This window comes from Camellia sinensis, chromosome 2 (genome assembly GCF_055761805.1).
Source record: "Camellia sinensis isolate YWXY chromosome 2, ASM5576180v1, whole genome shotgun sequence".
In the NCBI taxonomy this organism is placed as follows: Eukaryota; Viridiplantae; Streptophyta; class Magnoliopsida; order Ericales; family Theaceae; genus Camellia; species Camellia sinensis.
In genome coordinates this window covers 37,716,009-37,737,903 of record NC_138962.1, presented here as the reverse complement: position 1 = coordinate 37,737,903, position 21,895 = coordinate 37,716,009, and the positions used below count along the sequence as shown (strand labels likewise).

Here is a 21,895-nt window from a genome sequence, read left to right as displayed (position 1 = left end):
GATTCATTACTATCCTATTTAGTCAATATATGTGTATATATATATATATATTTATATTAGGCTGATCAAGTTAATATGTTCCATGAGTTCCACCTCATGTAATGAGCTTGGTTTTTTATTACATAAATTTAATTGTGTTTTAGCCTTGTACTTATGAGAATCTGAGAAATAATATAAATCTCTACGATGTTATTAATGAGGTTTTACATAATTGCTTTGTTTTATGCTAAGAAATGATTGTTTGTTTTTGTATGAACTTGCTAGACAATTGAAGGTCGTGGGTAGATCTAACCACAATAATTGGCTACAAAATTGACCATTTGGTGAGAAAGGGAGAAGGTGGAGAGAGAAAAAGACACAGTGAGCATTTGAAGATATGGAAAGGTAGACGAAAAGAAAGTGTACTTGTGATGGGAAGACGTGGAAAGGGGCAAGGATGGTGAGAGATACTTCTGAAAGGTGAGCGGGATCCAATAGAAATTAAGGCTCAGAACATCTATATCAGCCTCTTCAAATTTTTAGTTAAATTATAATTTAAAAAGTCTTTTTTTTTTTTTTTAGCTAGTCATTGCACTGTATCAAACTTTCTATTCTAACTAAATCTTATTAAAATATTATTTTCTTATTATACTTGTTTTTCTTTTTTTTTATTATTAAATTGATGACTTACCAGTCAAACAATTCCTAAAAAATGCAAAAAAAAAAATTAATTTGCCATTGACCCGTTGATTGGTTGGTTCATCGGCCAGGCGGATGTCCGGTTACACCTAAATCGCGTGTTGTAGCAATAAACAGTTGCTCGCTTCATTAGAGGAGGTATTGGAACTTTGACAAAATGAATGAAGCCCATAACGACTCTAATCTATCAATATATTTACAGTTTAATTCTCTACAATAGTGTCAAAGTTGTTGTAGCGACTCTGATGCTGATTCTCTTAGTCTGGGATTTAGCTAAAAAAGTCAATTTTTTATTTTTAGTTTTTAGTTTTTTTTTTTCTTAATTTGTATAATTTTTTAAAAAAATACTTTTATGGTCTGTTTGGTATAGAAGGATTTCAAAAGTTAAAAAAAACTAAAAACTAAAAAAGTTTTCTAAAGATAAAATTTTGAAAAAAATTTAAAAAATTGCATTGAAAATATCTACTAAAGACAAAAAAGGCTAAAAATAATTTGACTTATTTGACGGACTGAATAAGAGAGAATTGTAATCCATCGGACTATTAATCTTGGATACATAGTCCCTGGTTTATTTGGTTAGAAATGATGTGTGTCCCATGTTTGTTTTCTCATGAGATTAGTTGTCTGGAAATGACTATTCTAGTGAATCCATTGTTTGGTTAAAATATTATTAAGAATGATAAATACTCAAAAGATTATTTTACCATTTTCAATTGTTTATTGAGTAATAGCAATAATAAATCTTTCTTTGATATTTTTTTTGGCTAGAACTTTTAAAAAATTAAATAAATAAAGCATCAATAAAATCTAAATAAATTTATTTTATTTTTTAATCAAGACTTTAGTTTTTATTTTATTTTACTAAGTGCAATACATAATAAAACTAACATTTGTCTATGTGATAATGGGGGGGGGAAATGAATCTCTATCCCACCATTTGAAAAAATTTAAATTTTTATCCCATCATTTGCAAACAAAAATAAATAAATAAATACAAGTATTTGAGAGGCAAAAGTGTCTTTTTACAAATAAATCCATGGAATTGTTATCCCATCATATATTTCACCTTCCCCCTTTAGGACACAACGACCCTACATATGAAAGACATAAAGTCCAAATCAAAATTGTAATCTAATTTATAAATTTTGAACTAAATAGATTCCACCTTAAAATGAACATAAAGTTCAATTCCCTTCCAATCCTTTCAAACAAATATCTCCTAGAGTAACGGGTTGTTAGATCACACACATGACAGCCCAACAAAGCAAAGCATGACATGTCCTTATCTAATCGGATGGTCCACAAGCCATTAAAACAAAGCAGTGGCAGTGAGTCAGAAGAGTAGTGATGGAGGACGATAAGCGTAATAAAGGTGTGGGATGATTGTTAAAAATAATGAAATTTTTTATTATTAAATTATTTGAATTGTCACTTATCTGTTGACAACGGATATAAACATATAGTTTAGATTTGATACTATTTAAAAAATTTAGAATTTAAATTAAAACATATAAAAAGTGAGGGTTTGATTTGTTGATCAGGTCAAACTTCCGAATTTTTTTTTAATATCCCCAGCTAAAAAAAGAAATATTGTATGATTAGCTATGAAATCAATTTTTTTAATAAATAGACTGGGGGCTCAGCTATCTAACCCATCGTCAGCTGCGTATAAAGCATAGACCAAAGGGCCCGAATGATCATTCCATCTTAACTTTCCCTCCCAATAACAACCAACGAAGTGCCTCAAATATTTGGCCCTTGGGAATATCTGATATGTTTCCACCAAAGTCATACAGTTCTAGCTTCTCTGCTAACTGTGATAGATATGGGTTGTACATCCATTATTTTCTGCTTCTGCTTCTACTCTCAGCACAAGCTGTCTTAGGCGGCCACATTGTCAAGTACTTACCGGGTTACGATGGCGAACTTCCCTTTAAACTTGAAACTGGGTATGCTCTAATAAAAGTCAAGTTTTTTGTTATTAGTGTCACGAAACAGTCTCTTTAAAAATAGAGATAGAATTGCGTATATCTTGTCATTACTGAACTTTGCTTTAATAAAAGCCTAGTGCACTGACTCCGAACACGCTAGATGATGTTACTTGAAACATGTATTTAGATTTTTTGTTGTTTTTGTTTTGCAGATATATTAGAGTAAATGAGTCGGAATTGTTCTACTATTTCATTGAGTCACAAGGGAATCCTCAAGAGGACCCGATTTTCCTTTGGCTCCCAGGCGGCCCTGGCTGTTCTTCTTTCCATGAACTTGTTTATGGATTTGGTATGTTTCTCTTAAGCCCTGTTTGTTTTTCGAGTTGAGGCTTGGGATTAGGGTCAGTAGTGAGGTTAGATTCACAATATCATGTTTGTTTGCAAAATAGTCACTGGAGTGATAATCCGTTCGGACTCTGATTCCCCTCCAACGAGGGGATTAGCAAAGGCATAGATGACTTGGTATTAGAAATTAAGCCGTTGGTATCAGAGTGTGAATGACAATTTTGCCCACAAAAATGTTCCTTCCATCTCCAAAAAATATCAACAAACCTAGAAATTTACAAAAAATTGGCTCAAAAGAGGCAGCATTGTCATTCTCATCCACAAATCCACAAACTCAGAAATTTGCAAGAAAAAAAAACCATACCCGAATGAAGCAATATCATCATTCTCATTAACGTTGATGATCTCGATCTTGTTCTCCGTCACCGTCGGCCTTAGATGTATGAATGAAGTAAAGGCGTCACCGTCGGCCTTACAGGGTTGAAGTCATAGAGTGAAAGGCAACATCTTTTTGTTAATGTTTTAACCATGGGCTGGTTTTGGAGAAACCATTGGTTGGTTTCTTTAATAATAATAAAAAAAAAGATTAATATTTAAATTTTTTATTATTTTTAATTATATGATTTTAATTTTAATTTTAATTTTTGAATAGTTTAATTGGGTAATGCATTTATTAGTTGGTATAAGCTTAAATTTAATACTAGTACAACAAGGATATTTGTGTAATTTTACATGGTTAATCACATCTTTATTTCTCAAAACAAACACAAACTATTATTAGTCCACTGGTTATCAAACAAACACATTTTTCTTAATCTCCTCACTAGCAGTTCCCTCACTATTAATCTACTTTATTCTACCTCTGAAAACAAATAAGTCTTACTTTGTTTAGTACAATTATGATACTAACCCAGAAATCAAAACCCAGAATGAATTATTATGCCAAAATTTGTCCATAGGGTTAAACCTGGTGAGACTGGACTGCCTTTGATGGTCTGAGTGCGGCACAATCTGAGTTGTCAATAATTTTTTTGGGTTATAATGCTTGTATCTTTCCAATTGGCTAACTAACTTTCGATGGACTTTCTCAGACTGTTGCTACTTTTCAGTCTGTGCCCTTAGTGACACAAGATTTTGTCTTAAATTAACTATTGATCAACAATGTTTGTTACAATATGTAGTACATTAGTCACCTGATATTTTACATACAGAATCTTCATTTAAAATGGTGTGAGAATAACTTTTTAGATTGTTTAAAAATACCGGGTGACATATTATATTGTATAAAAAAATTTATATAGTTTATTTTTTTTAAAATGTTAAAAATTCTAAAAGTTTTATCAAATTTTTTGCCAAATATCTTACATGAGTGTGAGACTCACACCATATAAGTCTCACGTAAGTCCCACAACCGTGTGAAATATTTAGTAAAAAAATTAATAAAACTTTTAAAAACGCTAGCATTACTCTTATGTTTATTCTAATGAAAATACTGATTGTACTAGTATTTTTTTTAGAGATTTTAATGAAAAATGACTGACAAAATTGAATGGTACTATTTTAGTGCTGTTCCCCCCTTTTTTATTTATAATATTAAAATGGGCTCATAGGTTAGCTATTGCACATGGCTGTTTGGTGATCATTAATTTATGGAGAAATATCAAAATGATAGGAAGTCAGAAAAATAATTCTAAACTTATAAAAGTATAATAGTTATATAAATTTGGCCTAGTTTGGGAAGACTAAATAAGTGCACTTTTTGACTTTTTTTGTATTATGTGTAGAAAAAGTAGAGAGGAGATGTTGATTGATGTGACCAAAAAAAGATAAAAAGATGAAATAAGTGCACTTTTTTAGGAGTAGCCAAACTGTATAAATTACTTATATTTTCATGACTTTGAAATCATTTTTCTTTTTATAACACTTTTCATATTCCCCCGTCATTTATTCCCATTAAGGTGTTTGTATCGCATGATTTCATCCCTTTTTTTTCATTCACAATATTCACACAATCAATCAAACAATTCGATTAGATTGTGTAATTGTGATTAATAGAATAGAAAAAACTATGACTTTTGGAAAATGTTGATGACACCCTTAAAAGTTGTTATTAGTCTTGACATATGTGTAAAATGTATATTAAATTATAAAAATGTTTTGAAATATATATATAAAAAATATATTAAGATTATAAATACTTTGATATATGTAATTATTAAGCATAATGACTGAGACCCCCACCACCCCAGTGTTTTCTGATTGGTTGAATTTTTTTCTTTTTTTCTTTTTTTTGACTTGCAATCACAACCCCCACGTGGAGGTGGGGGTGCTGGGGGTCACCCCACTAGGGGTCCCCAACAGTGTTGAATTATTAATGATAACCTTTAAAGCTATTCTTAGCGTGACCCATAACTTTTTTAAGAATAGAGATCCTAGTCCCAATTGGAGGTTAAATGATTTCACTTATAATAATTAAAAATTTTAAAAACTCTCGAGATATTGATTCGTAATTATATTTTAATTTTAAAAATTAATATCAATCCCAATCAAACAATCAATAACAAATCGGCACAACGATTTAACGTGGAAAAAAAAAATCATAATTGGAGCACCTCCAATTGTGATTAAAAAATAATCCACTAAGAAGACAAAAAGAAATTACACACGAGTACCTTCAATTACTTAACGAAAATTCATGTCCGAATTAACCAAAATTGGATGTGTTTCTTCCACCACTATCTTCACCTCGGAATTGCTTTGTCCAACGTTGAATCCACAACACTGATATCGAATTTACAAGGATGAGCCATTCCAAAATCCCCCAAAGCTTCAAGCCCAAGTTTCCCAAAATCCACCGAAAAATACCTCTCTCTTTTGTGAATGAAATAATAAAAATAAACTCCTTGATGATGTCAATATGAAGCTCATAGATCCATCGATCACTCTCAAATCATCAAGAAAACAAACATATAAGCATCCTCCAATATAGAAAACCTTAATAGCTCTCCACTCTGAAAATTTGGATTGATTAAACCTTAAAAATAGCAAATGGTGCACTTTATACTAAATAGAGTCTCGAAGTCTGCTCGAGCCATCACTTTGCTGCTCGAGCGGTATGAGAAAAAGTGGTGTAAACATATAGGCCAACCGCTCGAGCACAATATCCACCGCTCAAATGGTAAAATTTGTCTCCTAGAAGTTCATACGTAGGTAGACATACTAGATGAACCACTTCACTACTCGAGCGCTCAAATGACTGCTCGAGTGGTCAAACAACATTGGTTTATTGAAACAAAAGAACGAATAAAATTACAATTAAAATGAGTTTTGTTAAACGAGATTGTCAATTACAAAAATCTAACAATAATAATAATCAGTGTGTTTGGTTTGAGTTTTTTGGATTAAGTTTTTTGAAAACTCAATTTTTTTATTTTCGTATTATTTTGTTTTTAGTGAATATTTTTAAAATTTTAAACATTTTTTTTACCTTTTTTGATGCACTTTACTTAGATGTATCTAAAAAGTAAAAAAATTGTGAAAAAATATTTTAAAATTTTAATAAATACATAAAAATACAAAAAAATGTACTGAATTCTCATATATTTTTTGGTATTTTTGGTATTTAGTGAATTTTTAAAAGATTTTTTTCACAATTTTTTTACTTTTTAGGTATATTTAAGTTAGGTATGTCTAAAAAGTAAAAAAAAAAATTGCTTAAAATATTAAAAAAATTCAATAAAAACAAAAAAAAAAACACGGAAAACAAGAATGTAGAATTTTCTGAAAAGTATTTTTGGAAAAACACAACCAAGCAAGGGTTAGATTATTTTTTATTTATTAATTATTAATTCGTATAATTTTATTTCTTCAATCTTGTAATTGTACATTAAAGACCCCTCTCAACCATCAAAAGTCGTATATTTAACAATGAAGAGTTCTAAATGTGTGGTATTAAATGTGTGTCGTATATTCGATAATAGTTTAAATAAAGTAAATTATAATCAACCTTAATAATAATAATAAGTCAACAATCTTATTCTTGTTTGTTTATTTAATTTTTATTGCATGGCTTCTTTTGTTTCCATATAGGTCCACTGGAGTTCGTAATTCAAAATTACACCGGGGGTCTACCAAAATTGAGATATTATCCATACGCATGGACAAAGGTGAAATAATAATAATACTTAATCTTGGTGTGTATTTTTATTTTCTTTTATTTTAAATTATTATTAAAATAATGGTGAAAATTTTAATTGTCAAGACTGCTAGCATTATATTTCTTGATGCACCCGTGGGGACCGGGTTCTCCTATTCAAGAACAGCGGATGGTTGGCCAACCTCTGACTCCAAATCAGCAGAACAATCTTACCAATTCCTTAGAGAGGTTAGAAACTACAAAAAATTGTCATAATAGACACATCGGATAAAACACATGATATTACATAACAATATCACTAAATCAAATTTTTTATATTTGCATAGTGATAAAAAGACTATATGGTTAAGTTAATTTCATTTGTAATTTTTTATTAACAAATTGCACCCCATATGATTTTGTCTCAATTGCACTCTATATTTGTTGCTCGTGCACATACACCTTGAACCTCTTTATTGGAAGCTAAGAGTTACAATTAGTTCAAATTTAAAGATAATATTTTATTGATTACATTTTTTTTTTTTATGTGTCTTAAGCAAACCTGATTTTCTATATGTATCATGGTTTTAATTTTAATTATTTTTTAAAATTTTGCTCTTAATTTGCTTATATTTTTGTTGTGATATATGATTGCAGTGGTTTGATGAACACCCTCAATATCTAGCAGTTCAACTATTTGTTGGTGGTAATTCTTATTCAGGCATTACTGTCCCATTGGTCACTAAAAAGATTGTAGATGGTGACTTCTTACTCTCTTCACAACTAAATCTTTAATTTGCACACAACAGTCTCTTCATTGATACACATCTCCTCCATAAATTCCAACTCTTTAAGCTTACTTTTTGTTTTGTGGGTTTGCAGGTAATAAAGATGGAGTCAAGCCATTTATGAACCTCAAGGTACATGTTTCAATATAAAAGGAACTTGGATACTTCTAGTTAGTCTCTTAAAATTCTTTTAGTTTAACTGGTATAAATCAATGTTCTTTGAACAGTAATGTTACAAATCAAAAGAAAAAAATAAATCACAGAAAAGAGTGCAGTAGTATGTGGGTCCCACCCAAATTAATGAAAAAATTATGGGTTTTTAATATAAATGCTTCTTTGAATTTGAAGGAAGCCTATCAATAGTCTACCAATCAATGCCTATCACGTGCTTGTTAAAAAGCCTATGTGAAGTAGATGGCATGTTGGGTTATCCTGTTTGTTTTAGTAGACTCTTGATGTTATGTATGGATTAATTGTTGGGTGTTTATGGGTTTTGAGGTTCTTATGATTGGTATGGCACATATCAATCTTGTTGGGATGTGCCTTTTATGCAATTTTTTATTTTTATTTTTTTTGGGGGTGGGTGGGTTATATAATGGTGTGATGCCTTTTCTTTAGATAAAAATTGGTTGTTTTGGCTGATCCAAAAGCTCTTCTTTGTGTTTGAAATGGTGTCAGGGGTACTTACTTGGGAGCCCACGAACAGATTCGGTTATTGATGAGAATTCGAAAGTAGTTTTCGCTCATAGGATGGCACTTATATCGGATGAGATTTATGAGGTGATTTGAACTCTTCCACTGTAAAAATCACCTAATATACTTGCACTTCATTCTGTTAGATGATGTAAAAATCACCTCACTTCAGATAACAGACAATTGAGAGGCACTTATTTATGTGCAGACTAAGCATATGTAGTTCTTTAAATGTTACTTTGCATACAAAGTACAAACTGTTGTCATCTTCATCTTTTTTTTAAAAACATCTTCGTCATCTTCATCATTGAAAGTCAAATTTTAGCCCACAAAAAACCGATTTTTCTAATTGTAATGGTTTAATACCCAGCATATGTAGTCCTTTAAATGTTACTTTGCATACAAAGTACAAACTATTGTCATCTTCATCATTTTATTGAATTTTTTTTTTTTTTTTTTGAAAACATGTTCATTATTGAAAGTCAAATTTTAGCCCACAAAAAACGAATTTTTCTAATTGTAATGGTTTAATGCTCTTTCCAGAATGCCAAAACGGGTTGCAATGACACTTACGTGAGTATAGACCCAGCAAACACAGCATGTATAGTTGCGCTCGGCAATATCAAAACGGTTAGATGGATTTACTTGTTTTTAATTTTAGTTCAAACATAGTCTTCTTCAAATTCTTTGGGCTTGAAGGTTGATTGAAATCTTGACTTTGCAGTGCATTAAAGATCTGTTTCGCAATGATATTTTGGAACCGAAATGTGTTTTTGCAACTCCTGACCCTGGAGAAGAACCTGCAGCACGAAGGTCTCTTGAAGAGGGTCCTTCAGATTTCCTTCTCTCACCTCCAATGATCCCGAATCTTTGGTGCCGAGTAATCTCTCTCTCTCTCTCTTTTTGAACTTTTTTGGTTGTGTTCTCATTTTTCATATTTTCATAAACTAAGCAATAAAAAGTTCAAAAATACCCACTGTCTTCAATTTTGTGTGAAAACAATTTAAAAAGTAGTAGACAACTTTTTTGATGAAAGTGGGTTATTTTCAGAATATTATCATTAACTTTTCTTTCTTTTTCTTTTTTTTTTTTGGAAATAGTTCACAAAACAAGATTCACTCTCTTTGAATACACATTGTACTAGAAATGTAGAGAGATAGAAAGTTGAACTATTTTACTTCTTTTACAGAATTTTAATTATGTACTCTCCTACATCTGGTCAAATGATGATACTGTTCAAGAAGCCTTACATGTTCGAAAGGTATATTCAACGATCACGGCCTTAATTATATATACTTTATATGATCCCATTGAATGACAAATAACATATCAATGATGGTGCACAATTAGGGATCTGTATTGAATTGGGAGAGATGCAACAAGAGCTTATCATACACAAAAGACATCTTGACTGTTGTTCCTGTTCATGAAGAACTCAAAGAATTAGGCTTAGAAGTGCTTGTAGAGACGTAAGCTTTCTCAACTTCCCATGATCTTGGCTATATGTTGCTATTTTGGATTTGTATGAGACAATCAATTGATCAAAGATACAACTTATGATAGAACTCATGATGAAAACCAAGGATGTAATATGCTAAACCTGTATTGTTTGCTAGATTAGGCAAGACCTAAAAACATATATATTAATGGAAAATGGTATGCAAAGAGAATTTTTAGACAAAATCTCTCCAGAATGATGAGTCACAATAGTTGGTGTTTTGATTTTAAATGAAAGTATCAGAAGTAGTGATCATTTTGGCATGAAAATTTATGTACATAATTTTTATTTGTATATAATTACTCTTTTTGACATTATGAGCCAAGGTCGGTTTTGATTTGAAATGAAAAGACTAGAATCATTGTGTATAACAATTCGGTACATGTAACGTTACATTGAATGATTCAATATTCACCTTACTAAATTCTTATGTATATGAGGAAGAAAACAAATTGAATTTTTCAGCCTCATAACGACTCTTATGAATCAGACTGGCAAAACTAAAGGTTATTTCTGATCTACTAGGGTGCATCTAGAATTAAAACAATGCAAGCTGCCTCATACTTTGCTAGATAGGCAATAATTAATGTGATGAACTTAAGTGAATTTAGTTATGTTTGAGCCAAAAGTATTCAATCTTTGCTCGCTAAAATATTTCTTCTCTTTTCTCCATAGTGGTGACCGTGACATGGTTGTTCCATTTGTGGGTACTGTGAAATGGATAAAGTCTCTGAATTTGACAGTTGTCAATGATTGGAGGCCATGGTTCGTCGACGGTCAAGTTGCAGGGTAAGTTTTTTCTTTTTTCACTTTCAAGTTTCTTATGATCTTATAAGGTTTTTAAATAAACTTTTTGTTAAATGCAGATACACAATAAAGTATTCTGAGCATGGGTATCGTTTGACATATGCAACTGTAAAAGTAAGAAAAAAAAAAAAAAGAAGTCTCTCAATTACTTTCTTCACTGTGATGTACAAATTAAAAAATAAAGAAAAATTATATGCATGATTTATTTTTTTTGCTATTTACAGGGTGCTGGTCACACAGCTCCAGAGTACTATCGCATGAAATGCTATTACATGTTTGACAGATGGATTCATTACTATCCTCTTTAGTCAATATATATATATATATATATATATATATATATATATATATATATATATATATATATCAGGCTGATCAAGTTAATATGTTCCATGAGTTCCACCTCATGTAGTGAGCTTGGTTTTTTTTTGAATAAACTTAATTGTGTTTTAGCCTTGTACTGATGAGAATCTGAGAAACAATATAAATCTCTGCCAAGTTACTACTGAAGTTTTACATAATTGCTTTGTTTTATGCTAAGAAATGATTGGTATTTTTTGTATGAACTTGCTAGACAATTGAATGTGGTGGGTGGATCTAACCACAATATTTGGCTACAAAGTTGACCATTTGGTGAGAAAGGGAGAAGTTGGAGAGATAAAAAAACAGAGTGAGCATTTGAAGATATGGACAGGGAGGGCCTCGACAAATCAAGGCTCGAATGCCTCGAATAGTTTTGTTTTGTTTTGTTTTGTTTTGTTTTTTTTTTTTTTTTGTGGAAGGGTAGTTATGTGTAGGAATCTGTTAAAAAATTAGACATCTCGTATCAACTCTGCTTGTGTAATTTGATAAGGTGAGTTAGGTTGGACTGATTAAGTGATAAAATTGACTGATCAGTTAGTGTCAAGACCCAACTCCCAGATGCTTAGGCCTAGAATCGCAACTTTCTAACTAATTCTCATTTTACTAAATTAAGTGGCGCAAACGGAAGTGAAAGAAAAGTGAGAAAATACATAATTAACTTCATTAACTACCCTATTATTTAAATAAAAGGAAATTCATTCATCGGCTGTTATTATTTTATAATTCGGTGATAGGCAACAAAACGAAGAAAAGTAAGAAAGAAAAAAATATAAAAATAAAATATCGGCAACAAGTTCTGAGATGGTCCACTACACGAGGTCATAATTCTTTTTTATATTTCATCAACTGAAAGGGGTAACAGTTATAAACACATAGCCGAGTGAGAAATTTATGCCAAGAGTGTAGGGCTCAAAAATAACCATGGATAGTTATTTAAACTTAAACATTAAACATAACATAATTTGAATAACAAATTATTTGAGTGGCATAAACTGAAATCCAGAAATTATTTATCACCTAAAAGAGGTAACAGTTATAAATACATAATAGAGTGAGAAATATTATGACAAGAGCGTAAGGCTAAAAAATAACCATAAATAGTTATTTAAACTAAAACATTAAACATAACATAATTTGAATAACAAATTATTTGAGTGGCAAGAGCGTAGGGCTCAAAATTAACCATAAATAGTTATTTAAACTAAAACATTAAACATAACGTAGTTTGAATAACAAATTATTTGAGTGGCAGAAACTGAAATCCAGAAATTATATATGTAAATAATCATAGAATAGAACAAAGGTCACTTAAGTGACAATCAGAACAAAGGTCAATAGATCAATGATAAACAGAATGCCATAAAGTAACCAATCAGATGCAAATGGTTATTTAAGTTCCCAGAGCATGGGACTCCCGTGGTAGTACTTACCAAAAATAAATATTTTTATAATCATTGTCAAATAATTTCTAAAATATAAACAAACATATCTATGGGTTTCAATTTCAGCAATTGGAGTTTATAAAATAATTAATATACTTGAAATCTAAATATAAATTATAAAATATAACTTGTATAAAATAAATTATGATAATTCAAAATATAAGTAAAATATGTTATGGTAACTTAAGATATAATATAACTTACCTTTATGTTGACCCTTAACCTTTACTTTTCTATAACTGTCTTGTTATTACTCGTAGGTATATTTCCTTTTTATCCAAAGCTTAGCGATGTTAGCCACTAGGGGTGTTCACGGTTTGGATTTGTGTGGTTTGCGGTTCAATTTTGACCCGTCCGCATCTATACAGTTTGAGAAAAAGTCAAACCACAACCGCCCGCAACGCAGTTTGCGATTTGTGCGGATAGGATTTGCAGATATGCAGGCAACTGCGGACGGTTTGCGATTTTGATTTTTTCATTTAAAAATTAATTTTTGAGTTTTTTTTTCCCAATTTTGTAAATATTTATTTTGGATCATTTTCTTCCAATTTTCTAAAATGCTCCAACATTAATAATTAATGAATTAAAACTTATAAAATTAAAAACACAAAAAAATCAATTCCTAACACAAATAAATCATTCAAAATCCTAAAATCATTCAAAATCTTTGAAAATCCTAAAATCATTCAAAATTAATCTACTATCCAATAATACAATTAAAGTAAAATCATTCAAAATCCTAAGCTAAATCATCAATCTCATTCTCCAATTACTTTCTCAACATTCTCCATCTACCACTATCCAATAATACAAAATTAAAGTAAAATCATTCAAAATCCTAAGTTTACCCAAAAGTAATTCTTCATTAACTATTACATTCATCCAAAATGCAATAATAAAATGACATAAAATAAAATAAAATTATTGTCAAACAAACTTCATTAACTATTACATTCATCCAAAATGAAAATGCAATAAGAAAAATAAAATAAGATTGTTGTCATAAAAAATAAAAACATTTGCAACACAATATTTCAAACTCCATCATTATGAATCACATCCAAGTTCCAAAAATTTCAATTCCATGCATTTGGTTGATGAACCTTGCACAAAAACAAATTGAAAAATAAAAAATTCAATCTTCAATCTTCATAATTCCTTTGACCAAAAAAGTGTAAAAGAATAAAGTAATGAAAAGATAAACAAATGTCTATATATTGCATCTAATAAATTGAATCACCCTCTAACAGATTCAATAACATATTTAATTCCAATAACACAGATTCAATTCCAACTCTCATATTTAACACAGATTGAATACCAGATTTAAAAATAAAAATAAAAAAACAGAAATGAACAAATAAACTCAGATTTAATTCCATTGACACAAATTTAATTCCAATAATAGAAAAATAAATAAATAAATAAACTCAGAGATTCCAATGAACAAATAAACAGATTTAATTCCAATGAACAAATAAACAGAAATTCCAATAACACAGATTCAATTCCAAATCTCATATTTAACATAGATTGAATCACAAATTGAATAACAGATTTAAAAAAAAAAAAAAACAGAAATAAACAAATAAACTCAGATTTAATTCCATTGACACAGATTTAATTCCAATAACAGTAAAAAAAAAAAAAAAAACTCAGAGATTCCAATGAACAAATAAACAGATTTAATTCCAATGAACAAATAAACATAAATTCCAATAACACAGATTTAATTCCAATAAAACACAAAAAAAATAAAATTAAAAAAAAATTCACCATTGAGACAGACAGATCTGATTGCCTAAAAAAAAAAAATCAAAGATCGAGAAAAGAGAGACAGAGACAGAGACAAAGAGGCTTACCTCTGAGTTATAGGGCAGAGTTGATCTTGCGAAGGTCAATCGGTCTCTTCACCGGTTGACACAGAGAGAGAGATGGAAGAATGAGAGACACAGAACTGAAAGCCCACAAGAAAAATCAGAGATCGATGAGAGAGGGAGACAGAGACAGAGAGACACATACCTGAGAGTTATTGAAGAGAGATTCGATCTTGCGAGGTCGATCGGTGCGATGAGAGAGTGAGGTCGATCGGTCAATCTTGCGATAAGAGAGAGTCGATCTTGTGAGGTTGATCGGTCCAGATAAGAAACGAGAGAGTGCGAGACCGATGAGATGAGAGGAAAGAAAGAAGAGTTGCGCAATAGTTTAAGAGATTAGATTAGGGTTTGGGTCATTTGTTTGTTTGGGTATAGATGAAGTGAAGATGAACGGTTCGGATTTGAAAAAAAAATAAATAAAAGTTAATACGGGCGGGTTGGACAAGTGTGATTCAAACCCATAACCCACCCACAACCCAAAAATCAACCAAAATCCAAACTGCACTCGCCCCTAATGTATTTGTGAAACCGCCCCTCTGCGTGCTGGTCGGATCGAGTAGGGCGGTTTGTGCGAGTCGGATAACCCTATGCCCAGCCTTATTAGCCACTAGTGCTTACTATTTAAATAGGAGAATGCATGGTTTCTTATTGACGTATGGCAAGTTTAACTTGGCCACCTGTCCTCACAGGTGGCCATGTTTCCTATTCCCCCATGTTCCATTTGATGACTCACTTATGCTATTATATGCATAGTCACCACCCTATATGCTAGGGTGTGACAGGTCACGATAAAAATTTTATTTATTTATTTATCTATATTTCTTTTTTGTTTTTTATATTTTTCCTACACAGTATTGAATTAAATCAAAAATTCAGGTGTCACAATTAGGCTATTGGTTAAATTTTGTTAATTCCATATAGTTTTGTGCGAGTCTCTATTATATTTTTATTTCAAATCAGGAAGACTCGGAGGAAATTGAAATGGCTGCATAAACAATACCAAAGCCATTTCAATTTCCTCCAAGTCTTCCTGATTTAAAATAAAAATATAACAGGGACTCATACAAAACTATATGGAATTAACAAATTTTAATCAACAACCTAATTGATCAATCAATTTTATCACCCAACCAGTCCAACCCAACTCACTCACCTTATTAAACCACACAGGCTGAGTCGGTGCAGGATGTCTAATTTTTTGGCGCACCCCTACACATAACCATCATTCCAAAAAAAAACAAACAAACAAACAAACCAATACAGCCCAACAAACAAATAAATACATAAAAAAACAACCAAACCAACACAGCCCAACAAATAGAAAAGAAAAAAAAAAAAAAAAACATTTCGAGGCATTCAAGCCTCGATTTGTTGAGGCCCCAAGCTTTATTTTAACAACAATGCTTGGTAGCTCGAATTTTTATGGTTCGAATGGCTTGAATATCTCAAAACGACATCATTTGGGTGTAAAACGACGTCATTTTGATACATTTGAACTACTCGAACTATACAAATTTAAGCTACCAAACATTTTTCTTATTCCAAAATGAAAGTGCACATTTGAAGGAAGAGGTGGAAAGGGACAAAGAGGGCGAGATAGTCTTTTGAAAGGTGAGCAGGATCCAATAGAAATTAAGGGGCGGTTTGGAATGTTTTAAATAAGTGTATTTTTTGACTTTTTATGAAAAATTGTGTAGAAAAGTAAAGAAAGTGGATAGAAAAGTGGAGAGGTGATGTTGATAGATGTTGATTGATATGGTCCAAATAAGTGTATGTATGCAAAAAAAAATTGTACTTTTTTAGTGCATGCCATACACGTACTAAGGCTTAGTCTAGGATTCAGCTAAAAACGTCAATTTTTTTTTTTTTTTTTTTTAGTTTTTAGTTTTTAGTTTTTTTTTTAATATGTATCATTTTTTTTAAATACTTTTTTTTTTATCAGCAAAGAAAAATTTCATTTAAACAGCATGAAATTAAAAGTACAAGAAGATGACATGCATCGAGAGAGATTCGGAAAGTATAAAAATACCCCTACTACTGCTAGTGTAGTAGGGGTATTTTTATAAAAAAATACCCCTACTAGCATTCGGAAAGTATTTAAAAATGCTTTTTAAATACTTTTATGGTCCGTTTAGTGTAGAAGGATTTCAAAAGTTAAAAAAAAATTAAAAAAATTAAAGTTTACTAAAGATAAAATTTTGAAAAAATTTAAAAAAAAATTGCATTGAAAAAATCTACTAAAGGCAAAAAAAAAAAAAAAAAAAAAAAAAAAAAAAAAAAACCAAAAATAATTTGACTTTTTAGTTCCCCCTGTGGATTTTTTTTTTCTAATTTTTTTTTATTTTACTTTTTTTGATTTGTCTAGTTAAATATAACCTAAAACGTTAAAATCTTTTGAAAATTAAAAAAAAAAAATCACTAAAGATGAAAAACCAAACAAAAGTCAATCTCAAACTACACCTAAGAAATTATTCACCGTCACCAACAGATATTGTGGCTTTAAATAACATTTTTGGAATAAGAAGAGAATGATAGGAGTGAGATGCAGAGAGAAAAGGAGCCATGATGGAGCGAGATATGGAAGGGGCAAAGGGGAGAGCATCGAGGTGTGGTGGCAAGGGCTAGGGGATGCCGCTGGAGGTTGGGGAAGGGATGGGGCGTGGTGGCAGAAGGTTTGAGAAGGGCTAGTCAAAGCACCAAACTGGTTGACGTTAGAGTTTTGGACATTTTAATAATTTAATGAATGAATAAATTGTTATTAAAAAATTTAAAATTTAGGATGTCTAACACCCCAAAAAAACAAAAAATTTAAAGTGCATTTAGAGTCTACCTAAATCTTCATTTCCATATGAAAATTGTTATGCATTCCCATCCATAAAATGAATGGGGAGCTTCTTGCTGCAACCAACTATTAGATGTTCAAACTTTCTTATATTTATACAGAAGATAAGGGCCAGCGATTTGACCGTTAGCCTTGCCTTTGATCATCTGATGTCTTCAACCATCTCACTCCCACACAAGGCAATGTTTGGGAAGTGTTGGTATGATAGTGTCCCATTTGTTTATGTGCACGTTTGACATGTTGGTTTAAGTGGAGTTAGAATTATTTTAGTTACAAAAAGATAAAATAATTTTTTTAATCTAATAAGACAAAATGTCACATTTAAACCATAATCTTTTCTTCTTTTTTTTGTCTCACAAAAATCAAAAAAGTCAAAAAGTCTATTCTAAACGAGACTTTTTAATGTCAGATTAAAATAGCTAAAAAATCAAAAAATCAATCCACATCCCAAATGAACCCTATATTTCAAACTTTTTTTCATGAGAAGTATTAAAAATAATTGTAAGAATTAGTATTAGTGTTAAAAGATGTATAAAAAATATATTAAAATTATAAATATTTTAATATTTTGTAATTTTTATTGACAACATTTTAAACTGTCATAAATAAGACCTTTATTTATTTATTTATATATAATTAAGAAAATGACTTATCACTTTATTTGTCAAATAATTATTGTCCTTGTTTTTTTTTAAATAATATTATATGTATTAATTGATATATTAATTAGGATACTAACGAATGATATGACATAATTTTATGTAATTTGTATAATGGGTGAAGTCATACTTTTAAAATAACAATGTCATAATTATATTGGTACACTAATTAGTACATTAATTGGTACATATAGTATCATCGTTATTTTAGTTGCTTCGGAAAAGTAATTACTGTCCTTATGGAGAAAAATTATACTTTGCCCCAGGGGCAAAGCCATGTAGTGCTCTAAATTATACATGATTGGTTAAAACAGTAGACCTTACCACTTCGGTGTCTCTTTTGAGGAGACAAATAGACAAATGTCTAACCTTTGAATCATATGAACGAATGCTCCAAGACCACCCAGTACCTTCTCACCTGTGGGAATGGACATGCACTATTAATTTCACGAGAAATTTATTCAATAATAACAATAAAAAAGCTAATGAGAAATTGTTATTAGACTTAAGGGGAAATATAAAAATATTAATTATGATCAGTGAAAACCTGGTGTAATTGTTAGATACTAATTTCTCCATTTTCCCTTTAATATAAATTTATTTTTAAATAAAAATATGCAAAATGTTATAAATAAATGGTTTTTTTAACCAAATGTCATTGAAATTAGACAGAAAGCATCAATTTCACATTTATTTATTAATGTGAATCTCACTTCTACCATGTTTAAGTAATATTAAAAAAAAACTAAAAAAAATTAAAAAAAAGTATACTCTACTATGATGTGAAATAGTTAAAAAGAACAATTGTACAAGAATTTAAAAAAAATATTTAAAAATTTGTCATCTAATGACATCTTAAGAAAAATATAACAAGTTTTATAGTTTTGGCATTATTTACTGACTTCTGTTTTAATAAAGAACAAAGGATCTGAGCTAATGCAGATAATATAAAAATAAATAAGATAAAATATATTTTTTGTTGTAAAAAATATGAAAATATTGTTATAATTTTCATTCATATGATTAACGGATTATTAATGATGTAAAGTAAAACTTTAAGAAAGTTTGATGCAATTATGTCAAACTTGTGAATCCCGCTAGTAAAACTTTAAGAAAGTTTGATGCAATTATGTCAAACTTGTGAATCCCGCTATATTTTTCTAAATTTCATAGGAGATAGCAATTTACCCGAAAATATTTATCAACCAAATCACTCTCTGTGATCCAACCTAGACTCTATTGTAACTAGATTTCCAATGTCTTTCCTTTTTCAACCACTTTTCAGGTCTTTTACCAACAAAAAAAAAAAAACAGAAAAAAAAAAAATATATATATATATATACGAAATAGTAAATGCCAACTTTTATTTTTTTTGGTAAACATATAAATACCAACTTTTAATAGCATGAAGTACCAACCAATTGAGCAATGGCAAGTTTGGAAATATATATACACAGCATATGATATACTTGTTGGAAAATTTAAATTTAAATTTACTCCATTTGTTGTGTCTCTTGAGATGGAAGGTGTGTCCTTTTGAAGGGTCACAACTTTTCTGAAAAGTCACATAGAAATCTATATATTCCATCTCCCTCACTTCAATTTGGATAGTGAATTGTCATTCTTCTTTACTTTGCATTTATTCTTCATATTTCCTGAGTCTAATTTTCTTATTAAGAGAGTGCATGCACAGCGAAGTTCGCTAGGCTTGCAATAGTAGTGCTGTTAGTGTAAGACATTGACCGTTGTATCTTGGGAGATAGACGTCCATCGAATCCTAAGCACCAGTGGGAGGACGAATCTTTCTTAAGGAAAGAGTGTCACACACTCGACTCGATCAGGTTTTATCTGTTTACGTACTGTAATCTTTATTACGTTATTATGTCGATTTATTTCAATTTTTGATTTTGCCCAAAAATCATTTACATAATTTTAAATTATATTTTCTAGATAGTTTGGTACTATAATTTTTCTAACAATACTACATATGGCACCAACCAAAGCTATGAAGCATATATCCTATCTAACCATGTCACTCATCATCAGTTGTAGAAAGCACATTAATTGGATGTGTAATTCGCATTTTAATTTTCTCCTCGTAATAATATTGCTCTTTTTCTCCCCAAGTGTTGTTTTTTGCAGTCAAATTGTTAAGACCTTACCTGGCTATTATGGCGACGTTCCATTCAGTCTTGAAACTGGGTAACTCTCTCTCTCTCTCTCTCTCTCTCTCTCTCAATGGTCGGTGATTGACGATGACATTACAGAGATGGTGGTATTGGTTTTTCAGGTACATTGGTGTAGCTGAATCCCAGTTGTTTACTATTTTATAAAATCAGAAGGGAATCCAAAAGAGGATCCTCTTTTGCTTTGGTACAGTGGAGGTCCTGGTTGCTCTACTCTCAATGGACTTATTTATGAAACAAAAATGATTCATCCCACTAAAAACATCACTACTAATAGCATTAATGCATTAAAAAAAATAAATAAATAAATAAAAACACAACTCCAAGACCAAAATATCACATCATTAATGACGGGACCCACTACCACCTAATTAGTGGGAGCACTAATTAGTGCTCCCAAGCATTTTTCTTTATGAAATTGGTAATGCTCTCTTTTCGATCTTCTGTCCCAATTTTCTGTCTCATTTTTTTATATGTTGCCATTATTTAAAATTTATCATCATTTCATTATTTATTCCCTTACGTAAAAACTTTTACCGCATCAAATTCTTCGACTCAAGTTGGGATAACATCATACCATATAAAGTATGAGATAAAAAAATCAATGCCAGTTGTAGAAATTTTTGTTGATAGAGAGCCATGCTAAAACTAAAAAACTAAGTCTGAAATCATATATAAAAATATGTTATTATTTTGTCCAAAAAAAATAAATAATAATGAACTCATTATTGAACAAAAATATGACTAATGGGTAATAAACCCGAGATTAATTCAACCAAAAAAATCATATTTGAATCAAAAAAAATCCTAATCTAGTGTATGTAGGACAATCTTCACCGTATTTAAAAGGATTTAATTCTGTTGTGTACAAAACAACAACAAGAATAAAAGAAATAAAGAAAAGGAGAGAATATGTTTGATTACAAAAATCAAACCCGAAATAAAAATAAATAAATAAATAACAGATTTTATTTTGTTACAAAAACAAAATTAAAATCTGAATAAATAAATAAATAAAAACAACACTGAAAGTAATTAAATAACTTACTTGATTTAATTTCTTCGAATTATTTTTTCTGATCAAGTCCAGTGTTTAACACTGTGTCCTTAAGACAGATTCGTCCTCTCCACGGTGCTTTCAGAATTCGGACGTCTATCTCCCAGGATGAAATGATCTTCCACAAACAATAGCAGCACTACTAATTGTTTGCCTTACGAACACACTAAGTGTTTACACTCTTTCTTTTGAAAATAAAATGCAGCAAGATGAAGAATAGAAAACAGAAGTGAAATACGAAATTTCTGAATGCAAAATATCAAATGAGGGTGGTCCTATTTATAGATGTGAAGGTGGCTCTTGGATTTGAAATAAACAGGTATGTAACTCTTGGTTTTGAATTGAACAGGTATCATACCTGTTGGGTTTTGAATTCAAACAGATTTGAATTAATTCAAACAGATAGTAAAACGGGAAGGGCCCTGTTTGGGTGTGCATTAATTCCAAAACAGTTTATTTCTGTTTGAAACCGGGAAGGGCCCTGTTTGGGTGTGCACTAATTCCAAAACAGTTTATTTCTGTTTGAAACCGGGAAGGGCCCTGTTTGGATGAGCAAATAATCCAAACCAATTTAATTTGAATTATGGATTTTAT

At 30.4% G+C, this 21,895-nt stretch overlaps 1 protein-coding gene and 1 long non-coding RNA gene across 5 annotated transcripts; one reads left to right on the top strand and one right to left on the bottom strand.

Annotated features, from left to right (window-relative positions):
• Positions 1 to 2,311: 2,311 nt before the first annotated feature.
• Positions 2,312 to 11,396, top strand: LOC114281119 (serine carboxypeptidase-like 17). Of its 4 annotated transcripts, none has more exons than XM_082914114.1 (15): positions 2,312 to 2,627; positions 2,822 to 2,958; positions 7,044 to 7,120; positions 7,216 to 7,338; positions 7,747 to 7,849; positions 7,972 to 8,009; positions 8,556 to 8,657; positions 9,114 to 9,200; positions 9,295 to 9,450; positions 9,760 to 9,831; positions 9,921 to 10,039; positions 10,744 to 10,857; positions 10,935 to 10,989; positions 11,100 to 11,200; positions 11,243 to 11,396. In XM_082914114.1, the coding sequence occupies exons 1-14, from the start codon at positions 2,452 to 2,454 to the stop codon at positions 11,181 to 11,183; spliced, it is 1,443 nt and encodes a 480-aa protein (XP_082770240.1). In that variant the 5' UTR covers positions 2,312 to 2,451; the 3' UTR covers positions 11,184 to 11,200; positions 11,243 to 11,396. The 4 variants fall into 4 exon arrangements, with proteins under 4 accessions (XP_082770240.1, XP_082770238.1, XP_082770241.1 ...); XM_082914112.1 differs by having other exon boundaries at positions 11,100 to 11,206; XM_082914116.1 differs by having other exon boundaries at positions 2,348 to 2,627; positions 11,100 to 11,210.
• Positions 11,397 to 13,523: 2,127 nt separating this feature from the next.
• Positions 13,524 to 15,254, bottom strand: LOC114281118 (uncharacterized). The gene is made up of 2 exons (XR_003635798.2): positions 14,543 to 15,254; positions 13,524 to 13,783 (listed from the first exon to the last, which is right to left on the bottom strand). It is a non-coding gene; the product is annotated as an uncharacterized LOC114281118 (long non-coding RNA).
• Between the last annotated feature and the right edge of the window lie 6,641 nt (positions 15,255 to 21,895).